Source organism: Hevea brasiliensis, chromosome 5 (genome assembly GCF_030052815.1).
Source record: "Hevea brasiliensis isolate MT/VB/25A 57/8 chromosome 5, ASM3005281v1, whole genome shotgun sequence".
In the NCBI taxonomy this organism is placed as follows: domain Eukaryota; kingdom Viridiplantae; phylum Streptophyta; class Magnoliopsida; order Malpighiales; family Euphorbiaceae; genus Hevea; species Hevea brasiliensis.
In genome coordinates this window covers 861,023-875,364 of record NC_079497.1, presented here as the reverse complement: position 1 = coordinate 875,364, position 14,342 = coordinate 861,023, and the positions used below count along the sequence as shown (strand labels likewise).

At 33.6% G+C, this 14,342-nt stretch overlaps 2 protein-coding genes and 1 long non-coding RNA gene across 4 annotated transcripts; 1 reads left to right on the top strand and 2 right to left on the bottom strand.

The window, feature by feature from the left end:
* Positions 1 to 888: 888 nt before the first annotated feature.
* On the bottom strand, positions 889 to 5,172 carry LOC110670191 (probable serine/threonine-protein kinase PBL1). The gene is made up of 5 exons (XM_021832161.2): positions 4,923 to 5,172; positions 3,228 to 3,899; positions 2,410 to 2,667; positions 1,951 to 2,070; positions 889 to 1,734 (listed from the first exon to the last, which is right to left on the bottom strand). Exons 2-5 carry the CDS (start codon positions 3,849 to 3,851, stop codon positions 1,102 to 1,104), a joined length of 1,635 nt encoding a protein of 544 aa, XP_021687853.1. The 5' UTR covers positions 3,852 to 3,899; positions 4,923 to 5,172; the 3' UTR covers positions 889 to 1,101.
* A 4,376-nt stretch (positions 5,173 to 9,548) lies between these two features.
* On the top strand, positions 9,549 to 10,609 carry LOC110670201 (uncharacterized). The gene is made up of 2 exons (XR_002497849.2): positions 9,549 to 9,663; positions 10,178 to 10,609. It is a non-coding gene; the product is annotated as an uncharacterized LOC110670201 (long non-coding RNA).
* A 228-nt stretch (positions 10,610 to 10,837) lies between these two features.
* Positions 10,838 to 13,869, bottom strand: LOC110670200 (RING-H2 finger protein ATL74). Of its 2 annotated transcripts, none has more exons than XM_058146461.1 (3): positions 11,471 to 13,869; positions 11,086 to 11,400; positions 10,838 to 11,008 (listed from the first exon to the last, which is right to left on the bottom strand). In XM_058146461.1, the coding sequence occupies exon 1, from the start codon at positions 13,401 to 13,403 to the stop codon at positions 12,840 to 12,842; it is 564 nt and encodes a 187-aa protein (XP_058002444.1). In that variant the 5' UTR covers positions 13,404 to 13,869; the 3' UTR covers positions 10,838 to 11,008; positions 11,086 to 11,400; positions 11,471 to 12,839. The 2 variants fall into 2 exon arrangements, with proteins under 2 accessions (XP_058002444.1, XP_021687866.2); XM_021832174.2 differs by having other exon boundaries at positions 11,471 to 11,933.
* Between the last annotated feature and the right edge of the window lie 473 nt (positions 13,870 to 14,342).

Below are 14,342 nucleotides of genomic sequence, written 5' to 3'. Positions count from 1 at the left end.
TCATTTAAATCCCACAATAATTATTCCAAGCATTCCTCCATGTGAAAAGTACGCTCAAATCCTAAATTCTTTAGTCAGTCAGTCCCAATTGAATCAAACCATTCAAAGCATTTCTTCATTTGAAATGTCAACTCTTAACTCCTGTGAGCTTGGTTTCACACAAATCATTTGAATTGAACCTCCGTCTTATTTTACCAACTGTTGTGTGCAAGCATGGAAAATAAAGCTTTTATACATAAATATGTACTGCCAAGAGTATGATTTCAATACAATCTGTTTGTTTCTCGGTAATAATGGCAATAGAATCCATCCACTAAGAAATTAGGAAAATAATATGTTAGTTTTTGTGTACTGTGTTAATATAAATATTCAATCTAATTAAATATAAACCTTTCATATTGAGATTAATATAAAATGGTCTGACTCTAAAATTAATGTTTTTATTAATTAGGTGGGAAGCAAATCCATTGATCAACAAAATTAATTATGGATCTCACAAGGCAAGCAGTATGGTTTTGCAACTGTTAGGATAGAACAAGATTTAAGATTTTCTAAAGTTTGGATGAACATAATTTATAATGTAAATTTAAAACCTACGACTCAGATTTTGGGTTGAAAGACAAGACGGTGTCCAATGGATGGTATAGAAATGCCACATCTACTTCAATGGTAGGTCAGGAATAGAGTCTGTTTTTGCCATATTAGCCATTTGAAGTATGCAAGCACCAATGGACAACCAAATCCAAAACAGCATTGGTATCTCGCTAAAAAGATCCTTTCTAGCAAGTAAATCAAGTTGATTTCATCTCCAAAGAATGTATGCAACGCACTCCCACCATAAGGTGAAACCACGCACAAACACAGTGATCATTTCATTTCGAATCAAAATCACCAAGAATAGCCAGTGGATTAATGACATTGTGGATTACAGGAAATTAATAAGCCCAGGTGGACCAGGCTTACACTATCTACAAAATACAATCCTCTCTTATCATCTTCAGGGATTCGAAGGTGGAAGAACCACAATTTTATCTTTTCTATATATTCTATTGAATCAACAAAAGCGTTGGGGAAAAAAAATGAAAAAATGCATATTGACAATCAAAATCCTTCAACACTAGCCCTTCGAACAGCTGAAGAAGACGATTTCCGGCTTTCCTGCAGTTCAAATTCCTCGAATGAGAGGGTTGAGGAACAGGCACGGGGAGGAAGAGACATTGGCAAAGCAGGCGGTCTTGTGGGTGAAACAGATGGCTGAGCTCTTGATGGTGGTGATGGTGAAAAACTTAACCTGGGTTGTGGGGTAATGATGCCATTAAGACTCGGTGACCTAGACATCTGTTTTCCAGCAACTGCTGCTGGCTCTTGCAATGGAAAGCGAGTGGAACATTTCATGTCTTGTATTACTTTAAGATGTTCGACAATAGTTCTCATAGTTGGTCTTTCCAATGGGTCCTTCTGAAGGCATCTGAGAGCGATATCAGCCAGTGTCCGGGCTGCCTTCACTGGGAAACGACCTTTTAGCTGAGGATCCATAATTAGTGACAATCGACAGTCATCAGCGAGGAAAGGCCGGCTCCACTTAACCAAGTTCCTCTCTTCCTTGGGATGGCGATTATCAAGATTCTTCCGGCCAGTAAGTAATTCAAGCAGAACAACTCCAAAACTCCATACATTGCTCTTTGGAGTCAACAGCCCTCTCTCCAGTGTCTCCAAAGAGAGATTTGCCACAGCCTGCATAACAAGTAAATACAATGGAACATAATTAACCTCTCAAAAACTGAAAACAATTACAGAAAAAAAAAAAAAAAAGGTCTGAGGAAAGCAACTAACAATTGCAAATTTAATTGAGATTATGCCACCCTATAATAAATTTTGAAGGTAGAAGAAACTGATATCAATTTATGTGGAGCAAGACTAAACATAAGGATGCAAGGCAAACAAACTTACCACTGAACTATTAGAGATCTCTGTCTCAGGAATTTGACCAACACAGCCATATCCTGATAGCTTTGCACTAAAATCTTTATCGATCTGTATGTTTCCAGTAGAGAATTCATTGTACATTGCCTGGAAAGACAAGGAAATGCACTCAGTGAACATGGTAAGTTCTCAATTAACTTCAACACTCATGAAAAAGTAACAAAGTTTGAGCATTGTTCTTTCAAGAAATTTTCCTTTGGAAATAATCTAAGGAATGAGTAGTCAATCACATTCTAGGGAAGGATGTGGCAGACACAGATTCCAATCATTGGAGGGGGAAAAAAATTAAAACGTTTAACACAATATTATCATCATTGGGGGAGCATTACCCCAGTCTATGACCAACATCCAACATTGTTTTATGCCTTGCATCATTATTCACTTCCGGGCATCTAAACCAACAGTGCAAATCAAAGTTGTAGTTACCTGGAAAGGCCCTTCTTCATGCAAGAAAGTAAGACCTTGTGCAGCACATAAAGCAATTTTCATTCTTGTATTCCAATCAATGGGAGGCCCATCTGATCTCCCATACAAAAGCCGATCCAAGCTTCCATGATAAAGCCTCTCGTAAACCAGCATCCTCTGCTCTGAAACATCACGTGCATGGTATCCAAGCAGTTTACACAGGTTTGGATGTCGCAAGGATGCAAGGGTATTAACCTCATTTATAAATTCCTTCAAACACTGGATGACCATAGACATAGTTAAACTTTATTGCCAGATTTGGAGACATCTAAAATATTTGAAAAGAAGACTATTCATGAATGGATACACACACAGATATACACGCTTGTACATATCTCTCTCAAAAACTCATATAGAAAAACCCAACTTGCAAGCAAATAAAGGAATGCAGTTGCCAGTTGCATTACTTTAGCAGAAATTCACATTGACAGGTCAGGAATGCATGAATTTGTCAAGAATATCTATAAAATGGAAAATTTATGTTCAGGAGTAAGTTAGATGCAATTCCAATCGAAAGTCCAAACAGCAGGATTAACCAATGGTAATATTATTTTTTTCTTGAATCCATGCTAATCTATAGCCAAAGTTATCTTTTCTAAGCATAGTAAAAAGGTATCAAATTTTTGCACATCTGTATAAGTCAGGAAGATTATAGTCTAGGAGACATTCTCAAAGTGTGAATCTATGAACTTATTTTAAAGCTTAATTACATCTCAGCAACCAAAAAAAAGGAAAGTTGACTCCAGACCATAAAGTAAACGCAGTTTCTCCTAACTTACCAGAGAGGATGAATGAAGGCGAGTAACACTGGCTTCAAACTTCTTTGAACTTGAAGATTCATCCCCAAAGGAAGCCCTGTATATAGTGGAAGAAAGACCTTCTGATACACATCGATCTGAAGAGAAACTGCGGCAAGCAGATACAATTTCTTCATATGAAAAGTTCCTTAGTGTTCCACTGTGTGTTCCACATGGTGGCAGTGGCAATGGCCCAGAAGCAAAGAGAGGGCCACTGCTATTTCCAGCTTTGAAACTACCAACAGGCTTCAGAGCAACAGCAGGAAGAGGAAGAGGCTGTGGACTTGGGTGGTCCCTTGTTAAACCAACTCTGCTCTTTGACTCTTCATGCTCATCATATTCAACTGCAGCAAGATCATCTTGTTCTGCAGCATCAAGGCTTTCTGGAGCTGACAATGCTCGTGCTCTACTGTTAGTTACTCTGTTATCTGGTTGAACAGGCTTCGCTCTTGTCCTAAAACTAGGGGGCGCTGACTGCAACGTCCGAGTTGGTATCTGGGGCTCAGGTAGTGTGGTTGGTGTTTGCTCCTTAGGACTGACACGCTTGATGGAAGCTGATGGCTCAGGCTTTTTCTTCTTGCTCTTCAAAACAGTGAAACACCCCATCTTACTACATACAATAATACTTCAAAAATGGAAGCGCCTCCAAACTTTCTGCCAAAAGAAAATGACAAGCATACATATTAATACAAGCTTAAACTCAGAGAATTTCAGTACTTCATTAATGCAGAGGCTCATGTGGAAAAGGACAATGTGTTTGGATTGAAAAATCTTAACGTTTAGAATAAAGTCACTGAATTGACAAATAACGTTGAAGCAAATTCCATATATAACAGTGACACTGAGTAACCCCAATTACCTCAAATACACAGACACACATTTGCAAATTGGCATCGTGAATTTGATATATCCAAAGAGGCGTAGACGGCTATAAATGGTTCAATAAACATTCAATCTTTTCAAATGAAGAACAAGTTAAATTTCGTAGTCGATCAATCAATTGGAAAAGCCAATTATATAGAAGTACACTTATAAAGGAAATAAGTTACTCGACAGATGATGTTAGAACAACTACTGATCACTCTTAAGGTCAAATTCCACCAAAATTTAAGTAATCCATGCACAATAAAATGTTAATGAAATTATCTACTACAAATTTCTTTCCCTAATCTACAATGCCAATTAATCAAACACATCTCCCACCAAATGACCCATGCTACTAAAATTACTAAATGATCGAAAACTGAATGGCATATTCAATAATGCGCTTTCAGAAGAAGACAAGAATCCCATAAAACAGCATCCCTTAACTGGACTAACAAAACCAACTCAGATCCAAAATCACCCAAATATTTCAAAACCAAAACCACACAATTCCAAACATCAGCCGATCAGCTGGTTTAATTTTCACATCATAAACTTCCACAAGCAGACAATACCCATTAGTAAAAATGGAATATTAGAGGGATTTAAAAACAAATCAAGCCAGCAAAAAAAAAAAGTTTGCGAACAAATCCTACAGTTCTCCTGAGATAATCCCCTCCAACAAAATTCTAATTCTAAAAAAGAAAAAGAAATCCGCCTCTAAATTTACAATAATTTCTTTCATCATTTCAAAAGCAAAATAATAATAATAATAATAATAATAATAATCATAACTGAGGAAAAACAAAAAACCTGTTCATGCAAAGTTTCACTTAGACGGAGACGAATAGAGGCAAAATGGCGAAATGGGAACGTGCGTCCTTGATTCGATGAGAGGAAACCACGAGAAAGGAAAAACCCTTAACAAGCCAAAGAAAGCAAATGAGAAAAAGCTGAAAGTAGTGTGTCGAATAGAGAGAGAGAGAGAGAGAAGCGAAAGGAATATTAGAATCGGCGAGAAGAAAGAGAGTGAAAGAATAATGAAACCCAATGAGGAGTGGTCAAACCTACCAAAACCCTGATTTAATTTAACAATTAATTTATGATTTTTTTTTTCTTAGCCTCAAAAAAAAAAGTGCCTCTTGCAATCTTTTCTGACACTTTTGCCCTTTGCTTCTTCCCTACTTAGAACCGGCCATTCAATTCAATTTCGGTGCAATAGTTTAAAATTATACTTCCTCTCCATTTTTATTTATATCTTTTAGAAATTTTTTATTTAAAATTATTTATCAATTTAGAATAAAAATGAATAATAATTAATTTTTTATTTTTATTTTTATTAAATATAATATCTATTTCTATAATTCTCTAAACCTCACCTTATAATCTCTTCTTTTTATTATGTGAAATAAGTATAATTTAATGAAATTAAAAAATATTTTATCATAAATATAAATAATTTAATTTTTTTAATCACTATAAAAAAAATTTTAAACAATAAATAAAATAAATAAATGAATAGAGAGAGTGTTAAATAGTATGCTCTCGTTTTAATTTTAATTTAATTTGATTTTAATTAAATTTAATAATTATAATTTTTAATTTTATTTTTTTAAAAAATACAATTTCAACTTAAAATTGAATTGAATAATTTTAATTCAATTTTAAAAAATTAATTTGATTTAATTTTAAATCTTAATTAAAAAATTTAATTTGATTATAAACTTAAATTGAAACTTATAAGTATGAGGTAAACCAACAAATCTCGTTAAAAAAATATGCTGTGGTCAAATAATTATGTTTTATTGAAAAAAATTAATTTAGTAATTTATTTTATGATCAAATTATAGATTTTTTTTAATGTAAAATTTTGTTATTAATAATCATAATTAGGGAAAACTCAAACTATTCACGGGTCAATAAACCTCCTTAATGCACTTAAAATAGGACCCATAATATTAAATAAAAAAAATCTGATGCAACCCTAATTTTAAAAACATTACAAAGAAAGTTCGGTAATTCGGACCATAAAAAAAAATATCACAAATTTTTCAACAATTAGTTAAGTAATAATCGGATAAAGAAAAACCAATTTAAATCATTTTTTAACAATCAAATTTGAATAAATTTTCAACAATAATCAACTATGAAAGGAAATCACAATTAATTATTTTAAATTAAAATTCATTTTTAAATGGGATTTAATTGTAAATAAAATTTAATTAGTTACTACTATTTTCATAATTTAATTATAGTCAACTCAACTCAACTCAACCAAACCTTTATCTCAAAAATTTAGGGTCCACTATATGGATTCACTTTTTTCACTCTAAATAATTTTGGGTTAAATTTTCAAAAATATATAATAATTATAAGTCATATTGTTAAAAACTTTTTTTTTTTTTCATTCATTGACTTGATAGCTGTGAATTAAGAACATAGGGGCATGCTTGCTAATAACAAAATAGTGGAATTATATTTTCCATTATGTATATTTTTATTCTAATTGATAAAATATTTTCCATTTTATATATATGTAAAAAAATTTCACCTCAATATTAATGGAAAAATTCCGTTATGTGGAAAAGAAAATGAGATAATCAAAATGTAAAAGAAGATGAATTTAATTAATCCAACACTACTAATTATTAATAAAAATATTTAACTCTAAAACTTTGATTGCTTAATAAATATTAGTTGTTGTATTAAATAATTTATTTTAAAATTTAAGGCTCTATTTATTTTATAAAAAATATATTTTTATATATATATTTTTAACTTTTAAAACATTTAAGAAATGAATATAGTTATTTTTAGAAAAAATATTATTTTTTATTTTTTAAATTTTAATAATATTATTAAAATGTAAAAATATTTATATAAATATAATATAAATATATATAATTAATGTAATACATAAATTGAGTGTTTATATAAAAAAAAAAAATTGAAGGGAGATTTTGGAAATAGTGGAGGGTAGATATGGAAAAGGGGGTTTATGAAGATCCAAGCCCATAATGGTAAATTAACGATGTACCTCCAATTTCAACGAAGAACGGCTGGCTTGAGGTGACAGCTCAATCAAAGTTTGGAAATTTATTATTTTAAATTTTAAAAGGCAGGGTCAAAGAGACCTATCGAGATTTGTCTTTGACTCTAAACTGGCACCGTCAGATTAGCTCTGGCCGCACCAACGGACGGTAAACATTTGTCCATTCAAAGCCTCATATATTAGGTAAGCAGTCTTTCACGCGCCAAGTACGCGTCTAAAGAATTTTCCAGCATCAGCAGACAATTTGGAATAGTGGGACCCAGTGGATTCCCACGGCACCCACCTAGCCCTTTGTACTGTTCATTAATTCCTTTTTCGATGAATGAAAAAACAATGCACTTATAATGAGCTCAAAAATATTAAAATTATTATAAAATTCAATTAAGACATCATATTTTACATAATTATAATTTAAATATTTATAAAATTACTAAATTTTACATAAATTCATATGAATTAAATAATATTTTAAAAATATAATGAAATTTAAATTGGATATAAATAATTTAAAATGAATTTTAATTAAATTTGAAAATATTGCAGGTATATCATAATCCACCAGTCAAGTCCCAATCAGAAGCAAATCTCTCACTGTCTCCTCTGTTGTGTACCTCCGAAGCTCAAAGCAGAACTCATTAAAAGGCGAAATCGGTTGGATTTCACTCGAATTTCTTCATTCTTCGCGTGTTTGATGTCGATGTTCAGTGTCTCATTGGAATGGATTTGATGATCTGCTGGTGTTTGTACTCCTCTGTGTCTCTGCATATTACTCCAAATTGCAAGGCATCGCATCAAAACCCTAAACCTTAATATTTCTTCCTTGCTCGCTGGGAAAACGACGCCAAAAGAACGAAGATCAATAAAGCCAATTAGTAATTTCACTTCGGTGTTATATGTTTGTTTTGTCTTTCAGAGATTGATTCTCTCTGCAAGTCAATTGGTCTTTTCAAATTTTCAATTGGGGTTGTTGTCCTCAGATTATTGTTCATGATTATGATGCCAGATACCTTCTGCTTTGCCTCTGTTTTTCATTACGTAAGCTTTTGTTTGTATTCCCGGAGTAGAATTCATCATTACAAATTTACAATCAACATGGCCAATTAACATGGCGGATCGGATGGCTGTATAGTAATGTACGGTAAAATTTTCAACTTATTAGGAATCTTGATAGTTATGAAAAATTTCTAAGCGCCTGGGTAGGTTTCTTGACTAAGTTTGATGACATTGATAACATTCAGCAGTTTTTTTTTTTTTTTTTTTTTTTTTAATCTTTTGGAAGGTAGCTAGTACACTCTGAAGATAAGTTACTTTGTGTTTGCCCCTTTTGAGCTTGTTTTCTTATTACTCTTCCGTAAGGGCTGGAAGGAGTCCTCTGTCATCATTAGTGGAGATAAGTGGAAAAAGGCAAGCTAGCTATTAAATTTGAGATCCATCAATTTTCAATTCAGTCGTTTTCTTTGGAAAACCTCTTCTTGGCTAGGGTTACTTGCAAAAAAAACAAAAAAAGAAAATCAATGTTTTGCTTAATTGTATCCTTACTATTTAAAAGTTGGCAATTTTGATATGTGGTTTGTGAATGACTCTACATTTTAGTTCTTTTTATTCTAAATTTATAAATTTTTCATTCACTTTAGTCACTAACATTTTGAATTAAATTGCTGTTTAGTCTCCAAAATTTTAAAATTTAATTGCACTTTAATCCGTGAATTTTTGTATTGTAAAGGTACACTAATCCCTCAAAAGCCTGTTATTATCCACTTAGGGAGCATTTGGTATAAGGTTAAAAAAATAAAGGTTAGGTGCCACTCCTATAAGTTTTAAAGAAGTAATTGTTAAAGAGGTACAAAATAATTAATGATGTAATAGTTAATGGTGTTTGATAGAATGGGATAAATAATTTATTGTTTAACAGTTAATAGTATGTTGGGGAAAAAAATTGGAAGGTGTCTTATTAGCATCTGTTAAGCCTTGTTAACCTAGTAAATTAATATTCCTTAATCTTTTCAAATATTATTTCCGTTAAGCAGTCTAGCTTACAGCTTAAGTTGGCTCAACATCTGAATCAATGATAATAGTATCCACATTCTTGACTGTTATTGCATCTGTGAGGTGGAAGCTTGTTTTAATCTTTATACTGGTCTTTAATACACTTTATTTTTCTAGCTAGACTACTCCTTTGTCCTTTATCAAGAGATTGTTTCATCTTTTTTCAAACAATCTAATCTTTATATAGAGACAAATGACACAACAGGCTTTCTACTTGATTATTGACCTTGAAAGACGTTCTACTTCCATTTATAGAATGAAAAACCCAAGATAGATATTATTGTTGCAGTCACATTTTTCAAGCCCTTATCACAGTGCTTATTGAAAAAATTTATTTGTGATTGCAGTGATACTATATAGTATCACTCTACCAATTGAATCTTGGGACAATACTGGTACTGTAATTAAGGGATTTGATCGTGACTTGAAGGTTCTTGCCTCTTGGGATCACCACTGGTATTGAAAACCTTTTCTTTCTATTTCTTTGGTTTATGCAGTTACAATTATTTTTTCCCTGTTCATTTGACCATGTGTGTTTTATAATTTCAAGGCCAATTTACATATGGGTATTTGCTGCCTTCTGATGCAGTGTTCAATGACTTGCTTTGTATTTCTCCATTACTTGATTAACTATTTTCCATCTCATCTTTTATCATGTTTGTTATTTGTTTTATCTAAAGTATATTCAGAAAATTATACAACTGTATTTCCATAATGTTGCTCAAGCTTAAATTTTGATGTTACTGGCATTCTACTCACTAAATTGGTCAATAACCATTGATAGAAGTTTAATGCTCAACTTATAATGGACTTGATACAAGTTTACATAGGATCCATGGTTGATGAATTTGATTAGGATTTGTATGGCTAGGAATTGCCACTTTTTATAGTTGGTCATACTTGACTGGGAAACGTGACCGATTGGTATTCTTTTTGTAATATTTTTATTTGCTTCCTCTTCTCTTCTTAGTATTGTGGTTCCAGAACATAACTGGTCAATTTCCAATCACTATGCTTGATAGCAAAGATTCAGGAGGAGAGAAGAATTGCAGAGGAAGTCATTGATCATCTGTTGCATTTAAAGGAGGGGGATGATCCATATTTGAGAGGCACTCTGCTGTAGGTGATGAGAATCATCCATAAATTTCTTGAAATCTAGTGATGAGAGTTCACGTAATGAACAGCTTTTACTCAATTGGAAAAAGCTTATGTTGTGACAGTATATTATTTTAGGGATGGGATGTTGTGCCAATCCCATAAACACAAGTGTCCTGAAATGATATCTGGGAAGCCTGATTTATTTGTGCTGGATAATGTGTTATTGACTTGAATCCCGGAAAGAATGATGTTTCACTCCATATTTCACTAGTATTAAATTGTTCAAGATATGTTCTTGAGTTAATTTTGATACGATTTATACCGCATAGGGGTTCTTGTTTACCTGAAAATGAGAAATGAACGAGAAAAACATATGGTATTCCAATTTGAAAATTCTATTTCTAATGGGGTTTCTACTATTTTAGCAAAGTACACATTATCTTAGATGATAGAAGCAATTCTCATCTTGTGAATAGAAGATTAAGTAAAAATAAAGTATTAAAAAAATTAAAATAATCATAGAAGACACCGATTTTAATTGAGGAATCAACATTCCATTTCTATTTGCGAGTAAAGTCATCATCAATACAAGTCTTCACAGTAATCCCCTACTATTCATTGGGCGAATGAGATTTTCTAGCAACCCAAATTACATGGTTCCAAAATTGACACCAACAGATTGTCAAAACCTTGTGAAGATTGCCTGGGAAAAAGTACCTTGTAAGCTAACTAGGGGCAGTGAACTTAAAATAAGGTAAACAAGAAGGTTTGAAAAAATACCTGGGAAAGCACATACAAGCACCCAGAAGAGGCAGCATAGTTCCATGCCTTCCAAACAACTTGGAAGACATAATCTTTACTCCTGTAATAAATATACTTGTCGAAAGGGAGCTTCACAGCACAAATCACCAGTACAATTGTCAAGAACAGCGGCAAAGTCTTGGCCTTTCCAGTTACATATTTCTTGAAAAATAAAGCCAGAAATGACATGATAAACAAACCATGAATGGTTATTCCCTTTTCATCCTTCTCAGAGATTGATTTTGATAACAACGCAAGACTTCCAAAGAACAATGATCCGATACAAATTGGCTCCTACAAACATTAAATCAAAAGCTTCACTATCATCCTTTGGATCTAAACCATTAGAAAAGAGTAGTCATACCTCATTTGAGGACCTTGTCGGTGGATCTGCAGGAACTTTGCTTTCTGGGTTTTGGAGAATTGAGGTTTTCTCTGGAGCAATTGCCCTTTTCTTAGCTGATGAAGTATTGAATTTTCGGAAAAATTTGAGGAACTTAGATTTCAGGGTGGTAGGTGGTTGCCTGGGAGTTGAATCAGTTTTCACTTGGAGAAGAAAAGCGTGGAGCCTGAGAAAGAGCGAGAATTTGAAGAATTTCGAAGTTGGATCAATTTTTGTTGCTTTGAATTTGAAATGGAATTTGCTAGCTCTGGCATTAATGTTGATTTTCCATGGTAGCTGCTTTCCTTTTCCTGCTTGCATTGTATCCAGAAAAATATGGGTACCCACTGGCCGTTGAAGCAGCGTGTGATGGGATTTTGGGGTTAATAACTTAGGGTTTTGTTGAGAAAAAGAGAAGGAAGTGACAAAAGTCAAAAGGTAAAGCAGCAATAATCACATTAATTTATAAGATTGATTCTTTTTTTTTTTTTTTTCCTTTAAAATCATTAAAGCCAATTTAATTTTATTATTGACATTTACTTTTCTCGGTAACAGATTTTAATAAGATTCAAACTAATCAGATTGAATTGAATTGAATGGATGAATTGAATTCTATTCAAACTGCCCAACTCCAAGCAAGGACATAGAAAGAAGTAACCTCAAACTAGATGAAGCCAACAGATCAAAGGCCATAGGTTTACAAATGAAGAGTTAGGTGTGTGCATTAAAAAGGGTGGGTGGGTGACTTACTGATTCTTAAGAGTGGTGGGTTTAGCAGGCTCTCGAAGGAAGGATTCAATCACCTAAACAAAAATGTTTCAATTCTTCTCTTTCAAGTCGGAATCAAGTATGTTCCAAAATTCATTGCCACCATTTCCAATTGGTCCATCTATGCCTTAAGGACACTTCACAATTTAATTAATAGATAAGGTCTTCCGTGGATGGTCCAATCCGAAAATTAATATGACATGACCCCTCCCTTGTCATCACTAATTAAAATTTCATTTTTTTTTTTACTTTAAATATCCCATTCTTAGATTAAATTATAACTTATTTTATAAAAAAAAAATTTCATTCAATTATGTGATGGAGTCCATAATTAATATTATTAATGGCAAAAATTTATGATTCATCCTTATGATATAAGATAATATGAAATTTATTTTATTGATATTATTGCTTTTTTTGGTAAAAAAAAAATCTGCTCCCATTTCCGTTTTTTAAAGTGATAATCTAAAACTTTTCTGAATTTGCAATTTGGCCTATAAATCTTTTTATCATTATACAACTTAGTCATCATCTAAAACAGAAAACTCAATTAGGACTTCCTCTGCGTTGTTGCAGTATTTCATCAACTTGGCCCTTCAACAACAACAGCAACACTAGCTTGCCGTCGGTCATCATTCTCCGGCTGTGGCCTAGCTGCACCTGAACCAGCCGCCGTGTGTTCAAGTAATGAAAGTCGGCAGTTGGGGCATGAGGAGTGTGACACAAGCCATGTGTCTATGCACCTCACATGGAACCTATGATTGCATTTAGGAAGCACCCGAACTTTTTCTCCATCAGCAAACTCCCCTAAGCAAATTGGGCACTCCGTTGCCGGGATATTCACTTCAGTGCCGTAAACCGCCACTGGAATCTGGCGCAAATGGCGTTTCTTGAGCCCTGTGGCGGCCAAACGAGCTGCAGCTTGCTCTGGTGTCTCGAGAGTAAACCTACGGCTACAACGCAAAGCGCAACGCAGAATAGAGTTCAATCCAAGCGCACCAATCAGCGCACACAACAAGACAGCCAATATGATCACCATGTTTGTGTCGAAATTTGTTTCCTTAATGTAGGAATCACCTGCTCTGTTCCCATTTGCCGGTGCCAAGCTTAGCTCTGTATCGAGCAGACGACGATGCATATTCACCATCTCTATCTCTGCTACAGTTGAAAGAGTTGCCCTTTTTCTTTTCTTTAACCGCTAACGGGCAAAGATTTTTGATGGGTTTTGAAGTAGTGAAGGGATTTCTGTTTCTCTTTTATGTTTGAATGGATTGCAGAGACAGAAATGTGGTGGTTTCTTTTGAGTTCAGAGAAATGTTGTAAAGATTCCAACTATAGAAAAAGATATTGAAAGAGCATCTTCTTTGTCTCAAAGATAAGGAGAAAAGCAAGAAAAGAAACGGTAAAGTTGATGTTTTGTGGGAACTGGGGGACCGTTTTCTCTGACAGGATTCTAGACTTTTTAATCAGATATATGGTCCTCTACTCCCTGCAAGCCAAAACCCAACAATTAGTAAAGCAATTGAGCTTGGTATTTGTAGATAATCTTATTCTTATCAGCTGATGAGCTTTTATCTTTGGAGGGGTGTCAAGTTGGCTAGAGACAGACAAAGATATTAATTATGATCGTTGGTGAGATATAAACTAAAAGATATTTATTGCAAAGTTTCAAAAAGAATTAAATTATATACCTACTTTGCCTACTTAATCATAATTAAGCAAGTGGGGTTCAAGGAAACTGGAAAACTTAGTACCAAGATCCCTTTAACTTACCCTTGCCCATTTGTAAGTCCAGCGTGGGTTGGACCAATTACAAGCTTGTTGCCTGTCTGATCTATATATGAGTTAAAGATTTAGAAGGGTTAGTGGGAAATTTGTTGCCACCGTCCCATTTGATCACTTGCGACTTTTGACATCCTTGAAGGGCAGATAAGTAGGATAATCATTAAGGGTTAAAAAGATCTACAAAAGATCTTTTTCTCTCAGCCTCAGGCCACTAAATATCGCCCAGCCTTTATCCCATCAAAGCTGAACTGATGCGACCCCTTTGATGGTGGCATTTAGATCAGAAGTTGCTCATCTTGCA